The 21,856-nt window shown below is 36.7% G+C and overlaps 1 protein-coding gene across 1 annotated transcript; it reads right to left on the bottom strand.

The window, feature by feature from the left end:
- Positions 1–1,929: 1,929 nt before the first annotated feature.
- Positions 1,930–17,531, bottom strand: LOC149779272 (uncharacterized). The gene is made up of 6 exons (XM_089938417.1): positions 17,418–17,531; positions 17,225–17,275; positions 16,640–16,725; positions 15,085–15,156; positions 10,428–10,530; positions 1,930–2,027 (listed from the first exon to the last, which is right to left on the bottom strand). Exons 1-6 carry the CDS (start codon positions 17,422–17,424, stop codon positions 1,930–1,932), a joined length of 417 nt encoding a protein of 138 aa, XP_089794543.1. The 5' UTR covers positions 17,425–17,531.
- Positions 17,532–21,856: the final 4,325 nt, after the last annotated feature.

Here is a 21,856-nt window from a genome sequence, read left to right as displayed (position 1 = left end):
AGTTTCTTATACTTCATCAACATGTCTTCTACTAGTTCCTTATAGTTTTCTGCCCTAACATTTCCGAGGAAGTTTGTAGAAACTAGGCGAAAAGCATTCCATGCTTGTTTCGCGTCACCTTCCAGCAAGTTGTTGAACCGGTCATCTTTGAAAAGCTCTCGAATCTGAGGACCCACAAAAACTCCCTCTTTAATCTTTGCTTCGCTGAGTCGAGGGAATTTTTCATGCAGGTATCGGAATGCTGGCAAAGTCCGGTCAATGGCTTTCACGAAGTTCTTCATCAAACCTAGTTTGATGTGAAGGGGTGGTAGCAAGATTTTCTGAGCCTCAACCAGAGCTGGGTGTTGGATATTCTTCTCTCCAATGGCTACATTCTGCCTGTGAGTCCATTCCTTCCTCATGTAGTGCATTTCCCTTGCTCGGCTATCCCACTCGTATAAGAAACACATGTATTTTGTATATCCTTGCTGCAGTCCCATTAAAAGGGCAACTACCTTCAAATCACCACAGAGGTGCCAGCTGTACTTGTTATACTCAATGGAATTCAGTAGCTGCCTTAAGTTATCGTATGTCTCTTTCATGTGGACAGCATACGCTACTGGAATAGATGGAAGAATGTTTCCATTGTGCAAAAGCACAGCCTTGAGACTCAGTTTCGAAGAGTCCACAAATAGTCTCCATTCTTGTGGGTCATGAGTGATTTTTAAAGCATTCATGAGGCCCTCAATATCGGAACAGAATATCAGATTGCTTTCCTTTCTGAAGAAAGGCTCCAATTGCTGGTGGCGCTTTCGATATGCAGTAATTGTGACATCTTCTTCTAGAAGATTCCATTGTTGGAGTCTTGATCCTAGCAATTCTGCCTTGTTCTTTGATAAGTCCAAATCACGAATCAGGTCATTTAGTTCTTCCTGTGTTATTCTGTGTGGGGTTGATGATGCACCACAGTGAAAATCTGGATCACTGCATGCTGATGGACCAGGAGAAGAACAGGTCGACTCACCTTTGTCTTCGTCAGATGAATCAAGAGAATATTCTGCTGGAGGTTCTGGAAAAGGAAGTCCCTCACCATGTGGAACTGGTCTCAATGCAGACGGAATGTTTGGGTAGACTATTCTCGACTTCTTTCGCTTCGTTATTCCGCCGGAAAGAGGAGGAACCAAGCAGAAGTAACAGTCATTTAGGTGGTTGCTTGGCTCTCTCCACACCATTGGGACTGCAAACGGCATTGATGACCTTTTGCAATTCAACCACTGTGAAAGCTGTGTTGTACATGTAGCACAGCATATATGCGGAGCCCAAGGCTTGTCTTGGTCACCAACCTTGCATCCGAAGTAAAGATGATATGCCTTCTTCACTTGAGAATTGATCCTTTTCATCTGGTTGGCAAATGTCACTTCCCCACAAATATAGCAAAAATTGTCCGCGGTATTAACACACTTTCGAGGCATTACTGTTCTTTATTGTACGTAAATGGATAAAATAATAAGTTTTATGTAACAGTAGCTTGAACTGTCTCGCACAACGTCTAAAATATTTTAAATGCTGAACCTATCTGATTGGGCTTTATATAGTACACTGCTTACGTCAGCTTCAGCAGCCGCCTGGCATTAGTATAATAGGCCTACACATGTATAGTACACTGCTGACGTCAACTTACTTCAGCAGCCGCATGGCATTAGTATTGCATTGCATCAGAAAATGATGCAATCAACTGTGGATGATGTGAGCATGATGGTATTATGCAATGTTACATCATTATTCCGGATGTTGCTGCAGTCCTACTGGAGAAATTTACACAGTGAAACATAGAAAATGAGGTATATGAATATCTTCAAAACGAGAGCCAATACAAATTTTTCACGGTTATATTCGTGTTCGGCACACCAAAATACTACAGATTAGGGCCTTTTCAAGTCAGTAATGATTTCACTGTTGACCAGTGTTATCGGCACAGGTTGCTACATTATTACAATGAAGTAAATTATCCAATCCTTGTGGACAAGAAAGACAGTGTGTGTTGTTGTCTGAAACAATAACATATGAGATATGAAGCATATACAAGATATAGAAACAAAGCAAACGAAACCTTTCCGAGCAGGAGATGCTAGTAAAGATGCATGTTGCACTACTGCCAAAGAAAAATATATAAATTATATAAAGAGTAGAATAATGAAACTGAGACATTGTTAGTTAACATGCTTCCTAAATAAAGCGTACGCCGAAGCCATCGGTCCGATTCCATTTGGTTTTATTTTGTAAGCGTCAGTACGCCCATACCCATCGTCGGCGGCACTCCAGTCTGCACATGTCAAACCGCTCCTAAGGTGGCGCTTTCGCTTCTGTTTCAACGCCACTGACAGTATAAATTGATTTCTATACGACATTTGACAGAAAGCCGTTTATAGTTTTCTATGGAATAAGCCAAAGAATAAAGTAGAATAAAACAATAATACAGATTACGACCGCAAATCAAGTATTGTCACAGTAAAACATAAACTGCTTGGTCATAATATAAGATATTTTTTGTATTATTTGTATCATTTTGTATTATTATTTCCATGGGCACTGATGCTTTAACTGGCATTTTAGAAATTAATGCATTGTTACACATTCCAAGTACCTGTCAAAACTTGGACATAATATGATTTTTAAAATTTGGATTTTGTTATAATATTCTTAGTGTAAATGAATATCAACAATGTCGATGCATAATACATTTAATAATTTCTTAGTTCCCATACTGACCCTTTGTATAACATGTAATTAAATTTGATAAATTGTCTCACTTTGTACGCTCGTTGGGTGCATATTTATCCAATATAACAGAAGATACAAACGTTTAATTTTAAGAATTTTAATCTATCGAAATTAAAGAACCGGGAAGACAAATCTCCTAAGATGCACATTTCCTCATTCATCAAAATATATCAACGTCATGTTTGAAAAATATCTCTCAATTTGCTTGATTTGTTTACTGTGTAAAACCGGCTTGGTGTATAATTTTAAAAGTTCTACTGAGTGCTGCCACCACCATCACCAATTAACACAGAATAAAGGAACAGGAAAACAAGAACAAAGAAATAATACCAAGAAGAGGAAACGAATAGCAACCCGCCAAGCCGTGAGCAAAGGAATTGCACAGAACAAAGGAACGAAAAGAACACGTAACAGAAAACAAAGGAACAAAGGAGAGACTTGAAGCGGAGGAGCAGACTGGGCATTAGGAAAAAAACAAAAGATAAGTCATCATTCAGTGCTAGACTCAGTTTAAGTAGAAGAATGCAAAATAGGTCCAAACAAATGGCTCTATTCAATCCAAACACGCAAACACACAAGCCACCAAACAACCCTATCAATAAATCAGTAAAAATAATGGATGTATCACAGCTACAAACAGCAATAATAAAGCATGTAAAACAAGCACGATTAACGCAAGTCGTACCAACCACAGCAAACTCCAATTCAACCAACATCACACTGGGACCCCAAATTCTGGTCGCAAACACAGACCAAACAAACCAAAAACCAGCAGACATAACTACCACCCCCACCCCCAACCAACAGAAACTACTAGAAATACAAAACTACACTCCAGGGAACAATATAAATACAATGCCAATACTATCGCCAATCCTCTTCAGAGAAGCGGAAAAACCACACAAATGAAGATATAGACACCACTATTCCAAACCTAACAAATGAATTTTACAGTAACCTACATACCTTAAACTTCCCACAATTAGACCACATAACCATAACCAGCACCCTAAAATTCACCAAAAATGAAATAACCAGTCCTAGAAACATGCAAACAAACCAACAACAGGAAATCAAGCAAAAAGCAATAAATCAAAACATTAGGAAAGAAACTATACACTCAAGCCAAACTCCTAGACCATCTGGGATAATAACAGCAAAGGAACCACCAAACTATGGGAACAAATCCAATGAATTAGACACTACCAAACTACCAAGCAGCATCACTAATAAGGCAACCCAAAGACCCCAAACAACCCAAAACCCCCAAAACGCATACGTAGGTAAAGGCAAGGGCCCGCTAAAATCCCCAAACAACCAAAACCCCCCACAAGTAAAGTTAACTCAGAACAGGAAATAAAACAACAGAACCCCCAAAACAAACTTTACAATTATCATTCCATCGAACACACCATATACATAAGCAGCAGGTGCAACAGACTTACTAGTCTAAGTACCAATAGTATTATGAGAGCACTGGCCAAAATTCACACTGGACAATTCAAACTGATAAGACCAAGGCGAAACTACCTGATTTGTCCAATGCTGCACAATTCAACAGGTGGAAAAATGCATGCAAATTGAAACTATAGGCCCAATAAAGATCAAAGTAGAGAGACACCATAGCACTCAGAGGAAAACACGAGTAACTTCGAACTCCAAACACAGTGACACCACAACTAATCTGGCTGAACCCATTAAAACCACTTTCTTTAAAAGAACTAATAGCACTAAACGGATACAATAAGGACATAAGCAATGAACTCATACTTCATAAACTCACAGTAAATGAAACACAGACCACCAAAGTCTATCATCTTAAAAATCACAAGGGACAAGTTATAGAGGCTACCGAGCCAATACCCTCAATAATAAAACTAGGACAGTCAGGAGTGTACCATAATTTGGAAAACTACATAAATAGGCCAAAATTTTGCACCAAATGCCTGCACTGGGGACACTATGCCCTCAGATGTAGATTCAAACAAAGATGTAAGTACTGCGGAGGTCAACACAAAGGAGAATGCCACACAATTAAACAAAAATGTGCTAACTGTAAAGAAAACCATTATCCTAGATCGGCAGAATGCAGATTTGCAATAAAAGAGAAACAAATAGTGGATTTAATGAACGAAAAACACCTCACCTACCATTCTGCCAAAAACATTATCTGTAGAAACAACCCCAACACACCAAAATCTATCTCTGAAACAATCATTGAGCACCAAAACTCTCCACATAGAATCAGAAGGGGAAACATTGCACCACAAAACATACCCTTGAATCAGGAAACAAAAGAACCAAAAACTACAATCCACATTGTAACAATCCAAGACCACCCTGATAACACTCCAGATACAAACAAAACTGTCACCCCAAACATCACCAAACCTAACACATACCCAACACAGAATTAATGCAGGAAGTAATGAACCTAACAACAGGAACCCTAATACAAGATCTCATTGCATAATGAGAACCCTCAAAGCCATTTTCACCATACTAGCTGATTGGACCAAAAAATAATAAAATCACCATCTGGCAATGGAACTGCAGAGGAATCTTTAAAAAAACCTATCAGAACTGCAACTGAATAATACGTCCGTAAAACCAGACGTAATCTGCCTACAGGAAACCCTCATAACAGAGGAACACAAACGCCTGCCCAAACTCCAAGGCTATACCCAGGGAATCTTTAAAAACAGACCCATGGAGCAGAAAGGGGGTGGACTAGCAATTTTTTTTGATAGATACACTAATCTACTATGAAATAATAGAAGCACCCCCTAACATAAACATCAATAATAGAATGTCAGTAATGATAAATATAGGAAATTCAAATAATAAATGCATACGACCCAGGGGGTACCTTCTGCTCTACCAACCTAATCTCACTAAGGGCAATCACTAATAACAACAACAACAATCTAATGATCTGTGGCGACTTCAACGCACACAGTGAATTATGGGGAGGTAAAAAGAAAGATCAAAGAGGGAAAATGGTTGAAAAATGGATAACTGATAACAATCTGGTCATCTTAAATGACGGGTCGAACACTAGATTAAACCCTGAGGTTGGCACTCTCTTAGCCATAGACCTAACCATCACTACCCCATAATTGGCTCAAATCACAAATTGGTGGGTGGATTAGGAAGATACGTTAGGAAGTGACCATTTCCCCATCGCAATCAATATTCAAACAGAAACTCAACACATTCCGAACGAAACCCCACCTAAATGGAGGTACCAACAAGCAGATTGGGACCAATTCCAATTATTACTAGCTAGAGTAAATCCAGATAACTTTGAAAGCCCAAGTATTGACATGTATTATGATAACATAGACACAATTATAGAGGCAGCTAACCGATGCATCCCAAAGACAACTAATATCCAAAATAAAATCTCTGTACTATGGTGGACTAAACAGTGTACTATAGCACATAAAGAAAAGAAAAGGGCCTTAAATAAATATAAACGCACCAAAAATTCTATCTATTGCAATATAAAGATAAAGAAAAAGCACTAAAACAAGCTATAAAAACTGCTAAAATTAATCTATGGCAAACTTTTTGCTCTAAACTGAGTCTAAAATCAAACTCAGAACAAATATGGGACAAGATAAAAGCCATAAATGGGAAAGCAACTGCCTCAGCCCCAAAAATTAAAAATGCCATAACAAAGATAAAGCAGACCTCCTAGCGAAGCATTTTTCGAACATGAGTGGCAACAATAATCACACCAGAAACTTTCAAGAACGCAAAAAACTAATGGGGGAAACCCAACCTCAAATGTTTTAAGACCAAGGAACAAAAGAATCTCTCCTAAATAGCGACATCACAGTACATGAATGGGAGATAGCCCTACGATCCAAAAACGAAACATCCCATAGTAAGGATCAGTTAGGTTACATTATGTACAAAAAAACTACATATCAATATATCAATAGCCATAATCAAAGTCTTTAATAGGATATGGGATAAAGACCAACTACCCCCCATATGGAAACAGGCCATAATAATACCAATCACCAAGCTAGGTAAAGATCCCAACAACATAAATTCGTACCGACCCATCTCCCTTACAAACAATATTTGCAAAATAATAGAGACAATAATCGCAAATAGGTTAAAACACCACCTAGAAACCAATAACCTATTCTCCATAAATCAATGTGGCTTTCGGAACAAACGGTCCACCATTGGAAAAAGACATCAAACTCGCTTTTAACGCACATAGGAAAACCGATCGCAACCTCATAGCGGTTTTTCGAGACCTAGAAAAAGCGTTCGACCTAGTACGGACCAATGGACTAATGGCAAAATTAAACCAATTTGGAATAACTGGACGCTTGTTCAACTGGATTGGCGATTTCATCACAGGCCGGAAAAGTACTACAAGAATAGACAACACCCATTCGGAAAAATATTCACTTGAAAATGGAACACCGCCAGGCAGTGTACTAAGTCCCCTACTATTCAACCTAATGGTAAAGGACCTTGACCTCAATGCAGCCTCCACAAAAATAAACTTGTCACAATTCGCATATGATAGTGGCATATGGAGGAATGGAAATCCTGCCAATAACATAGTAGTTAAAGAAATCCAGCAGAGCCTAGACAACATAGGGAGATGGGCGGACAAATGGGATTTCAAAATATCTCATGAAAAAACTGTGGCAATCATATTCACCCCCAAACGAAATAACAACCTAGTCTATCCAAACTTCTATATACAAAATCAATTAATCAAATACGTAACAGTAGTAAAATTCCTAGAAATGTTCTTTGACAACCACCTCACATGGAAATAGCACATTGAACAACTCATCCAGAATTGTAACAAATATCTCAATTTACTCAGGAACATCACAGGGACTGACGGGGGATCCAACCAGGAAACCCTCCTCACGATATATAAAACCCAAATTAGATCAAAACTGGATTACGGTTGCCAAGCAACCTGTACTACAAAAACTTGACACTATCCAGAGAAAAGCCTTACTATTATGCACAGGAACACTCCCCTCAACATCATTAGAAGAACTACAAACACTAACAGGAGAACTACCCTTAAAATTACGTACGCAAGAACTGCTCCTCCGATACTCCATTGGATTAGATACCCACCCAGACAACCATCCTACCAAAATAGCTATAAACAAGTGTAAAGTTGTCTTCAAACCCAAAATCATACCCACCACACCAAGTGGCAAAGTAATCCTTGAACTAAGAGAAAAGTTACCTCTACTAAAAAACAGGTAACAAACAAAACATACCAGAACAAATCACCATGGTTACAAAAACCACCAAGGATTAACATTGAAGCTACCAAATTAGGCAATAAAGAAGGACAAGAAAACTTACTAAAACCTGTCCTGGTAAACGAAATCAACCAAAAATACCCGGACTATGTTAAAATATATACCGATGGGTCAAAAACAAATAACCCACCTAGAACAGCAGCAATAGTTATCCCTCAATTCAATGTACAAACGGGATCCAGATTACCTGACTATTGCTCCATTTACACCACTGAATTCTGGGCTATACTTGAATCACTACAATGGATCAAAGACAACCAAATACCTAAAGCAGTCATTATAAGCGAATCCCTAAGCGTTATCAAATCGATCCAAAATCGCACTACACACTCTAGAGAACAATTCCTGGACAGAGCATGCCAATTAATCGACGATAACACCACAGCACATCAATTAGTCGAGCTAACTGACCTCATGTGGATACCGTCGCACATTGGAATCTCTGGCAACGAAACAGCAGAAACAATTGCACAAACCAAACTAGGAGATCAAAACTCTATCAAGCTTGACTATAGCTCTACAGAAGCACTAAGCTTCGCACAAACATATATAGACCAAACATGGCAAGATTTTTGGAACTCCTCCACAAAAGGTAAAAAGTACCATGAAACCCCAAAAACCGTATATAGGAACATACAGCTACCTAATGGTACCTATTTAGAACAGAAAACCATAAACAGGATAATAACTGGAAAAACTAAACTAGCAAGCAGTTTTGGAAGGTTTATATGACCCGAACCAGCAACCATTAACTGCTTTAACTGCCACACCACCGAAGATCTACACCACGTATTCAATATATGCAAAAAATATCAACCCGCTCGGAAAATATTTATCAAAACCACAAAGAGATCGGATCACCGCACACATACCCAGAGTTACTTATGGACTCTAATAAAAATAAACAATCAGCATATAAAAATATAAATAAATTCATAGACTCAGCAGGGCTTAGGAACAAAATATAATTACTATCCCCACAAAACCAAAAGACCCAGTAACCAGCTAAATAAATTTAGAAGCCACCACATAAAAACCCATAACATATCATTCAATTTTATAAAAATATTAATAAATAATTCACTTATGAAGTACCTATAAAAAACTAAGGAAACCGCAAAATCGGATATCCTAGATGTCCTTAACGAACCGAGTAATCAGCTAGGACTCTGGTCCTAGATGTCCTTAACGAACCGTGTAATCGGCTAGGACTCCCGTCTCTTGCTAAATAAAGTATAAATAACATTGAATCTCTAAAAACATTAATAAATAAATAATTTAAAGAGGCAATATCTAAAAACATATAAATAACATAACGTAGGAAGCACACGCTAAACACCTCGACTAGTAATACCATAATAACCTTGAAAACCTCTCTTAATACACCATTTCTACTAACAACTTCTATAAACAGCATAGAACACCCACCATTTTTAGAACATTTTCAAGAAAAAAAAATCGCAAGAAACACCTGGCAAATGCAGCAAGACACCAGCGATGTAAAGCAGCCAGGACCGTTCCCGAGCTGTCCTTCCCACTAATGAAACCCAACCATTCAACTATAAGGGACCTTTATGGACCCACAGATTGAGGCCAAACTATCAGGGTTCCTTGAACCCATAAAAACCTGGGGGAGGTGGCACCATTCCCTTCCCCAGGAACAGCTAGCAGGTTGCGGTGCAGTCAGAAACAAGTGGCACATGCACAGTTGTGCGCACGCCACTATAATTAAACTCAACAACAACAAAAATCAAAATATATGCAACCATTTTGGAACTTTGAAACAGAACTAGTAAAAGAAAAATCTTGTTTGTTTGGTGTGGTTTAAGGATATTTTTGAATAGATGATAGGCTATACATGACCGCCAATATATTTGGTGCAGGAAGTCTCAGCGAAGAACCACCTATCTACAGGAAGCTAATGTACAGCTTTCTCGCATCCCAACGTTGATAGAACCGAGACACGAACACACGCAGACACAGGTGAGATATATCCACGTTGATGGAACCGAGACACGAACACACGCGGACAGAGGTGAGATGTGTGAGTGATCTGTAAATTCGAGCACCTTAAACAATACGAACACACTTGTCTCTAAAAGACAAAGGAAGCAATGAAGATAAAGCAAAGACAAGTTGAAGCGTATAGACGTTAAGTTCTGAGTGTGCATTATTTTATACGTCACATCAACACATGAAAGTTGTCAGAAGCTAAAGTAAGTAATGTACCTTTGCCTGGGACACAAGACTACAATCGATGCAGCCCGATTCGATGAGAGGATTAGTACCAGAACCATTGTGTTCACGTCACATATTAAGACCTAAAAGAATAATGTCACTTACTAATGGAAGACAAACCGCAGAGTCGTGTGTTGCAGTCATAACTTGCACAGCATTTGGAGCAGGCCACTGGGTCAGTTATATTGGTGGTTGACGATGCACAAATCTAAAATAATCAGCAATAATTGACTTATCCAAAATGGCAAGAAACTTTAATAATTAACTTCTTACAAGTTAACATCATTACCTGAAGTTGCGGTAGCTAAGTGGTTAGCCAGCCAAATTCGCGAATTATATATTTCTCCTAAATCTTGACGTGCCTGGAAGTGGAGGTTATATTTAGAGACGTCAAAATTTATCACCCCTGCCGGATTTCGATTGTACTATTTCTAAACATAGTGGAAGATTTATGAAGAAAACAACAGCAATACCTGAAATAAGAAGTGCGTTTGCCTTTTTTGTGTATTTCATGTAGCGCATGTTCGATATCAAGACGTATATTCGTGATATTTTCGGTAAACACCCAATCTAATATTAATTGTTAACTTTGGCCAACACCTGCGCTACTTTCATGAGCCGTTGGTCCGACCTGTCAGTCCGAGCATTTTTGGTCTGATCAGTCAATTGGAGTAGTAATGGTCCGACCAGTCATTAGAATAGTATTGGTCCAAGCAGTCAATTGTAGTATTATTGGTCCGAAGAGTCATTTGGATTATTTTGCTCCGATCAGTCAATTGGAGTATTTTTAGTCCGAACAGTCAATTGGAATAGTAGGATCTTTTCAAAGTTTAATGGACTCATCACATTTATGTACTGGTCGTCCAAACAAGAACCGTCACGTTGTCAATATGGCGTTGTCCAGAATTCTTTCGAATAATTTATAACAGTTCCAGAATGATAGTATAGTCCAAATAATAAGCACTTTCTATCACCACTTAACAGTCCAAACAAATGCTTTCCTCTCGGAAAATAACAAAACACGTCTGCAAACTTACATGAGGCACACGAAAAGTGTGAATGATCCATAATCTGATATCATAACCTTCTCCTTATATACGCAGTATATTGCGATTATACTTCTCCAATAGATTCCACGTGACAACATACGCTATTGATATTTGAAGAACTAAGCAATATTCCCGTGACCTAAAGCAACCAATGAGAAACCGTATAACTATTCTCGAAAGTTCCATATCACATCAGTCACTGAGAAAGTGACCGTTCCTACGGCCTAGTGGTTAGAGCGTCCGCCCTGTACGCTGGAGGTCGCGGGTTCGATCCGCGTCCGAGTCATACCAAAGACTTGCAAAAATGGCGCTCAGCATTAAGAGGTTTATGTTAGGACTAGTCGGCCTGGTGTCATGATAATGTGACTGAGTGGGACATCATGCTACATCTCTGCGGCATAATGCCCCAGTTCAAGACATCATTATAAACTGCCACACTGCAGACATCGTAGCGATATGACTGAAATTTGTTGAAGCTACATTAAAAAACCATATCACGTACACACACACAACACAAACATACACACACAGAAACTACGCCATATGCGCCATTTTAAGTCTTATTATTTAGATATTTTTGTACTAATTGTCAACACGTACTTAAAGATATATTTATATATCTACGCAATTTGCGTTCTTAACAATTCAAATCACGTACACGATTTATCACAAAGAATATTCCATACAGTTTACAACCATTAGTAAAACTTACGAAGATGAAATAAAAAATAATGTACCCTGAGTCAATAAAATATAGATATATATAACAATATATACTTCTTTCTTCTCTGGTAGCATACTTAATGCCTTAAATAACCTGGGGTTTACGTAATGGATCGACATAAATCCATGTAAAAATGCACTAGTACATTTGAATAACTAAAAAGGTATTGGGCTATAGATTTACTAATATATGTTCCGTTAATTTACCGAGCAAGAAGTTTAGAGGGGCAAGTCTATAATTGAATAGTATGCTTTTATAACATTTTTGAAGATGGCGGTGACGTCGGCCTGTTTCAAATCTGAAAGGAATGTTACCGACTAATGACACCTTAGGAAGTGATTGGCTACTAATATCAGTTTAAAGTGATCCATTTAGGTCTAAGAATAATGTCACATTTCATAGTGTTTGGGTACCACTGGGCATTTGATGTGATCCATTTAGGTCTAGGAACAATGTCACGTTTAATAGTGTTCGGAAGTGTTTGGGTACTAATGGGTATTGAATGTGATCCACTAAGGACTAGGAACAATGTCACATTTAATAGTGTTCGGGTACTACTGGGTGTCTAAAGTGATCCATTTAGGTCTAGGAACAATGTCACATTTAATAATGTTCTTTTACAACTGGACGTTGAAAGTGGCCCATTAACGTCTAGACAAGTGCCATTGTTATATGCTGAGGGATGTTAGTAGTGAAGGCCCCTTCACTACTGATGTTAAAATGATTGCAGTGCGAACTACTCTTGCTTTTGAAATATGAATGTTTTGAAGAAAAGTTTACAATGTTTATCTAAATCAGATTCAGATGCACCAAGAATCGATTCGTGAACTGATATGTATGCCCCCCCCCCCCCCCCCGTTGTCGTATTGTTCCTAGTTATCATGATACATTTGCACCTGTCTTACAGAATTTTACAAATAGAATTACCTCAGTAATTCATGGCACTAGAGATGTGTTTGACATATATCCTTTTGTGAGGCTATATAGCCTTGCAGTGCTCGTGAGACGTAAAATAAACAATCAGTTAATCAATGTTTCCACTACATGTGGTTAAATGTTTTCATTTGTACATACAAAATTAAATCATATCAACATCTTTGTGGTACTGATCGGTCCATTCTATTGTTATTAAAAGGACACTCTTGTTAAGAAATAAACATGATTAAAGTAAACATGACATCATAACATAAACAAGGTAAAAATGTGATAGAAAACCTGTCAGGTCTTAGTTACCAGGATTGAAAGACTTTCAGGGATGATAATTCATCCTAAACTTATTACATTGTCCTTATTTTGATGATATCACAGACAAATAATACACATGTCATATAATTAAGATACTCTATAACAGCACTGAAGTTCCTTTATCCCTTTCTTCAGTAAAATGAATTTAAATGTCATCTCAAATAAAAATCCACAAATGAGAAAGTATAAATTGTATAAACATTATTGACATAATTAGCAAAGTCAATCAGATACGTTGCTGAGAATGGAATAAATTTTTTTGAAAATTCAGTTTCAGTTTGCATTGCTGCTCCATTTCCCAAATAAATAGACGAATGTCTCGCAACGTCATCAGAATCATTCTACATTACAGTTATTACAAAAAGGGATCACCTAGAAAACAGTTCAAATCTGTTATATCTTCTACTATGTCATTAAACCTTGTGTAAATTAAACTTATTCACGAAACGTATCACCCCTGGAAGTTTTTAAACTTGATATCGTTATTGGTACCTTACTGATTTTGATCGAATTGCTGTTGTTAATTTTAACCTTCATTTTTCTTTACGCTATTTCCAAACTCTGGTGTTACTTTAAGTACTTCGGAAAGATGTGCAGCATCTGCATCAAGTATAATGGTGTGTACGTTTGCATGACGGTAGTGTATTTTCATATCTTAAGACAGCAATTTAATTATATGTTGCACGAGGTTAACTAAACCTTGCAAAAATAGACTGGTCATCGAAGTTTCTGTTTTCAGCTCGAAACATAATCTACATCAAGTTCAGAGTACACACATTTTTAGCAATCATTAAAATAACACAACTGGATCCTCCCGAACAACTCAACGGTCTTATATGTAAGTTATGAACTATGCAATATATATTCTAAGTAATGAAATAAATAAATATCATCGGTCAGGTTTGGTAGTTATTAGTCTCCCAAATCAATGTTGGTCTCAAGGAAGTGAAAATGAGCGAGCAAAGGTTTGTCGTGATAAGCCTGGATTTTTGTTTTACTTTATATTACCGATGGCTAAACACGACTGTGGTAGGGAACATGGCCTGGTTTAGCCTCCTCCCATTTCATTCCGTATACCCCATAGCGTATGCGGTCAATCATACTAGTTATGCTGCAGATAAATGTGCAAAATTCTAACATTACACCTGCTTTGTTTCGTCCAGTTTGTATACAGTTATGATAGTCGGAGTGTTGTACAGTGTCGTGTTTGCACCTTCTCCAGACCATTTCCGTTCCGTATCGTTTTGTCCTGGTGCCATTTTCAGTATTTCAGAAGACTTTATATTAACTGAAAACGACAAATTATTGTATCTAACCTTTATATATGCAGCTTCCAGTCCCATCTCTGAAGGACCAGGTAGCATATACAATGATTCAGTCGATCAGTGTACATACTATATCAATTTCTTCATAATATATATTACATTAAACATATTTCATGTTTGCTGAACTCTAACTTCCGTGTTTCTAATAGAAAGAGCTAGTACAAGATATATATCTTCCAGCCTAGTCCCATACCACCACTCAACAGAAATATAAAAGCATTTTGAATGAAACGTGAACCTGATGGCTAAAATCAATTTTTGTGGTTAATACACTTGTTCAGGGAGTTGTAGCTACGACGGAGTGTTTTCGGTAAGACGTTTTAAGTGTGCTCGTGCGAAGATGAGAATGTATTTGGAAAGACACTTTATCAAGTAACTATTTCTAAGATAGGAATAATTTGAAGACTGGAAAAACTTACATCTCTGGATCTACATCCTCCCCAATATTGGTAATGCAAACCATCCATAGTCTTGAAATCCATGTAACAATACTGGAACGTAGATAAATAATAGATGTTTGAGGACCTACCTGGGCTGGATAATGTAGATGTTCAAACATTCGGTTTTAAAATATTCTGCTATATTCTAGTAGCAGCCTACTTAATGTCTTTTTTTTCTTTCTTGTCGTTGATCTATTCTTCTTTTTTTCAAATTTCCAAACTAATAATAATTTCTGTAAGACACCGACTGCTTAATATATTGTTCTTAATTTGTATCAACTGTATACATTATGATAAAATGACTAACAAAAAAAAAAACAATTATCTTTAACTTGGATCATGTTTAAAGCAATTCTTGGTGCTTAAGTTTATACAAGTTTCTTATGATGGACAGAGCTCATCACAAGACATAGAGTATATGACATTACCTATATCGGGACCCGGGCAAGGAAATTATTAAACTTTTTTCCTAGGATTTTTACTGAATTTTCCCCAGACATATATGTAAATCAAAGAAGCCAAACGTTTACTGCATTTTCCCTAAATTGATATGTGCAAATTCTCAAAGCAGATACAGATTATGCCGACCGAGACAAAAATGTTTTGGCGGACATACAGCAGGCTGTATATGTTAAAAATTTAATTATGTAAACATCAATGTAATTGCCACAACCTTTAATGAAAAACTTACTTTACTGTGACAAAATTATTATAATAACGAAGTTATAATGATGCAACAGCAACCACGGAATTGAGGGCAATTTATAATGGCTACTACTCACATCCTACGAGTGCAATCTCTTGAGTCCACCTTCTGCCTCATTATTAAATTTGCTGCAAATGGTCGTGAACATTTTTCATGTTCGTATCTTTTTGTCTTAAAATACCACTATTTATGGTGCATTTGGACTACTTGAAATCAAATCGCTCGATTCCAAACTTTAAATATCCGGATTATGAACAGGTAGGTCCCGTTTCCTGTAGACGAAATTACATGTTTCTTCCGGTATTTCTCTACTTTTGACTTAAAATTGCCAAATTCTGTTAGCGCAGAATTTCTCAAAATAAACCTTGAAACATATTGTGAATATATTTCCAAGTGCTATTAGGAATACATTGTTAGCTTCAAACAATTAAATGACACTCTATTATGACTTTTTAATAATGAATATTTAGCTTTAAACAATTAAATGACACGCTATTAGGACTTTTTAGTCATGCATATTTACCATTAAACAATTAAATGACACGCTATTAGAAATATTTAGTAATGCATAATTAGCTTTAAACAATTAAATGAGTCACTATTATGATTTTTCACAATGAAAAGACCAAAAGACCATAAAGGATGACTTGTGAGTCTTGCATCCACTGTTATGAGTTCGATAGCGGTGTTTGATTGGCTTAGTTCCAGTGATAACGTAATACTAATATCATGGCTGACACACTACCTTTTTCAAGGGAGATAATTACGCCTCCAGAAACTCTCTTATGTCTATGATTGTTAATTAAGACTTGTAGGTGCGTAGCATACCTCGTCGGAAGAACACGTTGCAAAGGTATGGCAGCCATCCAGGTGTTTAGCACCATGGCAAATCCTACATTGTAGTAGACCATAGACTAAAAGATTATACAATTTATATAAAGAAGTGAACAGTCTATAATTCAAAAAGACTTTGTGAATCTGTGTTGTTCAGTGAAGAAGATATGGGACAGAAGGGCGGAGGAGCTGACGTAAAATTGTAAAACCATGGTGTAACCTGAGACAAACCAACTATCCATATCGTAATACATTTTTAAAAAAAATCAACGATACAATGCGTTAACGAGAATCTATGCTTGAATAGTATCATCGTGTTTCCCCAAATATTTCAAAATATGTTACAGACATCTTCATCACAATCGTAAATAAACCTAATATATACCTCTGGGTCGGGGATATAGTAGTAACTATGTATGCAATGATAGCATTAACGTTGTGTTGCAAAACTAAGTAATGGCACGCTATAGAAATATTATACAAAGTAACAAAATAAATCTTTCTGTTCTTTTCTTTTGTTAAGTACGTAGCTTATAATGACGATTGAATAATTCCAGGTATGTGTATGGTTTCACTTACCCTCGTCAACAAAGAGAATGCTCACAGCGAAACATATTTTCAAGGCGTAATCTGTCAATACAGAAAAAACCAACATGACAATTCAGTTTTAACAGTTGCACTGAAGCAAGTTAAGTAAACGGTTAATTAGTGTGTCAGGCGATACATTGTAACATTCATTAGAAGATAAAAACATTAAGAAATGTTTACTTACTGTTCATTATTTAGGGACTCGCGCGATATTTTATTATATGTCTAATATAAGGCAAGGAGAAAACCTGTCGACGAGATAGATTTTATTACATATCAAACTTTAACTCCGTCCTTCCTATATTTAGCCTACACAACCTAATAGGTCGGCACGCAGTTGCCTCCAGTATAAGATAAGACAATCAAAATTTTAGCCACGTCTTGTCACGTTTTATAACCTGTATCCAATTACAGAAGAATACATCAGTTTGTCTCATATACAAAGAGATCATTTGCAGAAGCAAAATATAAAACAATTTAACCATAAATAAAACCGCAAATATATAAGAATATCGTATTTAAGCTTCAGCCGATATCTGTGATTTAAAATAATATTTGATATCGTTCACTATCAAGTTCTCAAACCAACTAACTGGGTCTCTTGGGGTGGTAGATTTTTCAATGTTCTCCTGTAATGAATTTTCAGTCATACGGAAATATAAGAACAAAGAGAAAACTTTGAATGTCGGGTTGTAGAACAAAAGTGTATTGTCCCGAGTGTCATGTGTCGTACCGATTAGCTCTCCAATATATAGAAAATTGCACCTTAAGTTTCAGATAAGAAGCTTTAAACTCTGTATTTCTAGGTTTACATCACAAGTCTGCAACAATATATGTCATGTTTGTCATCACAATTTTTAAAACCTTGCAGTTCAAGTTTAAAATCCAGGTGTCGGTCACATTTTGGATCAAAGGCTACAAACCTCGTCTTTAAAATTTTGGATCCAAAGCATTAGAATATGTGTGTCAGGTTATTGATCCAAATTGTAAAAGGTATAAGGAAAAGCTTTGGGCCAAACATTTAAAACCTAGTAGGTCAAGTTTAAGATAAAGAGTTAAAATCTTGTAATTCAAGATTTAGGTCAAAGAGTGAAAAGCCTTGAAGGTTATGATCTCGATTAAATTGTGAAATGTTCTGTGTACTTTGTAAATAATTCTATTTATATTCATTATTAAAAATACAGACAGAAAGAGACCGACTTATAGAAGAGAAAACGTATACCTTGAAGAAACATTTTGACTATTATATCAATATTGTATGCAAAATAATACGTACATTTATAATGCTTGCATACATATAAATAATCAATAAGTTATAATTTTGGATAACATTTTAAACGCATTCTCGTCGCTTTGTTATCTCGTTCAATGACTTTTTATCTCACTTTATTTTTAAAATATTGTTTTCTTCTTCCCGTTATTTATATCATATTATGTCCATACTACTTTAGACCTCGATACATGGTAGTATCATGACCATAAGACAGTTTGATTGTTCAAGTTTGAGGTTGTTTTATAGTGGCAGGCATTGATGGTACAAGTAGCAACCGTAGTAAAAACAGAGGTCGTATTGATAACTACAACATTCTGAATAGTGCGGCAGGAATTGTTGTAGCATATATTTGACATGCTTTCTTGGCATATGTAACATTTAGGAAAGCATTCTTTAAATATGTATGCTGTCCAGTCCACCTAGTGTTGAAAGTATTTCGGAATAGTATTGTTAATTATTTCTTCACCATGTCCTCTTTCATGATGTCATTGTCGTTTTCTGATAGACTGACTGAGAAAAAGTAGGATTGTAAACACATTTCACCAGGGACTACTGGAAGATCATATTCAACTCCTAGCTATAGGCACTTAAATTCAAAGTCCAAAAGATATGTCATAACGCTCACGTTGATCAAAGCAATACTATAAATATGTATGTGTAAAGATGGACCAAATGTAGTGTATGCTTGCGAGAAATTAATTGTTTATGTCTGATTGTTTTCCTCTGTGTGTGTGTTTGTGTGTTTGTGTGTGTGAGAGAGAGAGAGAGAGAGAGAGAGAGAGGGCTGGACTTCATTGTGAGGAATTACACACCAGTCCTCGAAACGTTTCGTCGGCAAATGGTTGAGAATTTTCATAATAGATGAATTACGCGTTATTGTGAAAGTCCTCATAAAGTCGGTAATGTCTGACGGACAGTTACACTCCGTGTGTATATTGGGCGGGGGGGGGGGCAGTTTTTCTGCACAAATTTAATGTCGCAATCAGCGACCTAGTATAAAAATCCTTAAAAAATCAAATACAAAAGTGAGGTCAAAAAGGACCATATTTTTAGATACCTATATTAAAACAAAGAATAATATCAACTTGACCAGAGAAGTCAATGGCAGTTCAAAGCATAAGACGTTTATACACCCCAAGCCCAAATTTCTTCCGCCAATTTTCATGTCCGAAGGTCATTTTTGACACCATGTCATGCTCACAGTGCAAAAACAAGCTCTTTTCCTGGATGACAATTCTACAAGATAGTGTACTAAACAGGCTGATGCAATTGAAAATGTTGTCATCCAAACCCATCTGTTTACTGTTATGGAAGGCTAGTTCTTCTTCCTAGCCGACTATTGGTATTTCACTGTAAACATACTGCAGAGTAGCTTTGGAAGGTGTACATGCCTGACATCAATTTCAAGAACAACACGAGCACGAAATACTTAGTTTACAAATATATCCATATCTTTAAATAGTAAACAATAATACCTGGAAAAGTCACACCATAGCCTTACGCTAAGAAATTTTCCAGGGGCCAATTTACAAACTGGACCCTGCCATCATAGTACACACAATCTGCGTCCTTCCTTGGGCTGTAGACTGGTGTTCAAATGCTTAGTCAATCAGAAGGTGCGTGACTTCTGATTGTTTGTCATCCAATGAGAACATCGTTTCTGTGCAGTGTCACTGTAAATATCTTATACCTATAAATACGACTCATCAAATTAATTACTAGTATTATTAGATATTTTAAGCCCGGTGCGACTGATATAGTTCTGTTTTGGCGTGTGATTTGGTGTGTATATGGATTTTATTGCTTCGAGACTTAATGCACATGTGACCTAGTTCTTGGAAGATGGCAAGAAGTACTCTTTCAAACTGGTAAGAAATAAAAAGATTCTTTATAACGTTTTGTTTATTGTGTTCGTCCAAAACAGCTGTTTTCTCTTACATTCGTAATCATCTGTGACAACTTGCTTGTACCCAGTTCCACCAATGACTGAATAAGCCTTGTATTAATGCTTATCAGTCATACAGATTGTATATAATAATATGTGCAAAGATCTTGATTGTTATATTCCCATGCCACAAACAGTTCACAGTGATATCATAAAAGAGTGGGTTAAAGAAGTTTATCACCTCTCTCTCTCTCTATGTCTCTCTCTCGTTCATTTCCTTTTAAACTTCATTGATGAGAGAGAAGAGTAGGATGAACGTTATGGTACAAGAAGGATATTGTGCTTTTTCTTCTTTTGTTTATTATTCCCAAAAGAGAACGAAAAGAAAAAGATTTTTATAAAAAGTCAGGCAAGGAAAGGAAAATGGAATACATCAGTGACAGTTCCTGATACCCTCGAAAAGTAAATTGTTGATCCCTTTCAAGCTAGTACACTTCTCACTCTTTACGTTACAATATATCCCCCAACAGACGATAAGGCTCTGTGTATGACATAATCGTTGATAAATGAACTTGTTTACTATAGTATGAATCCTGACTTGGTATCTCACGAACAGGAACATTCCGAAATCACTTTTCAAACTTAACGGTCTTTCCATACTATCATGGTGGCATATTGAATACACTATGGGTGAGTCTTTTTCCTCAGACAGCATTGTGACGTTGTTCATCCTATTCGATAACTGCCGGATAATTCCGTAAATTACCGTGATGTTGAGAGTTTAGTTTTATATCTCTTTCCACTCATGAATTTAGAAATTACAGTGCTTGTTAAATCCAAGGGAAAGTTAAATTTATGTTTGTATATTTGTCATTCGTTTATTTTCCTTTATTCGACATTGTAAATATCGGAAGGGGACAACATAGTATTTTCCTTTTATGTGCATAGATGTCTAGTCCTGCATATACCATTTCGCTGAAAATGGATTTGTCCAGGAACCGGATATGACTTTCAAGCATGGTCGTCTTTAAAAATGAAAACTTCGTTTAAGTGAAATACGCAGCTGATAACTGTGTTAGGCACCACTGGACACTATTAATGTTTTAAATTATAAATCAATAAATGATCTGATTAAGTTCTGAACATCTTTGATCTCATTTGTGACTTTTGTTTTTTAAATTGGATGGGGGGATTACAAACAAACGGGGAGGTATATTCAGACTATAGTTTAAGCTCGATTTAGTGGAACTTGGTATTGTTATTGAATGGGAACACCGTGCCAGCGCAATTTCACATCAACACTTATATTGTTATTTATACTTCTACACTTCCACACAAAGCCCTAACGAACTTTATTCTAGTTAGGACTATCCCATACATATATACGGTCGTCAGCAGCAACTGGCTATGAGTCTAATGTGTTTTATGTATTTCATATGTAGTTTTCTTAGCTTCAGGAAATATG

This window comes from Sinohyriopsis cumingii, chromosome 17, assembly GCF_028554795.1.
Source record: "Sinohyriopsis cumingii isolate HCF-2022 chromosome 17, ASM2855479v2, whole genome shotgun sequence".
NCBI lineage: Eukaryota > Metazoa > Mollusca > Bivalvia > Unionida > Unionidae > Sinohyriopsis > Sinohyriopsis cumingii.
This window is presented reverse-complemented; position numbering and strand designations above follow the sequence as displayed.

Excerpts from the sequence above, each read along its gene's own strand:
- LOC149779272 (XM_089938417.1), bottom strand. Across the intron at positions 10,531-15,084 it reads GAGGATGTAGATCCAGAGAT|ATTTGTGCATCGTCAACCAC; the intron begins GTAAGTTTTTCC and ends TGATTATTTTAG. Across the intron at positions 2,028-10,427 it reads CTGCGGTTTGTCTTCCATTA|ACAACAACACACACTGTCTT; the intron begins GTAAGTGACATT and ends TTATTGTTTCAG.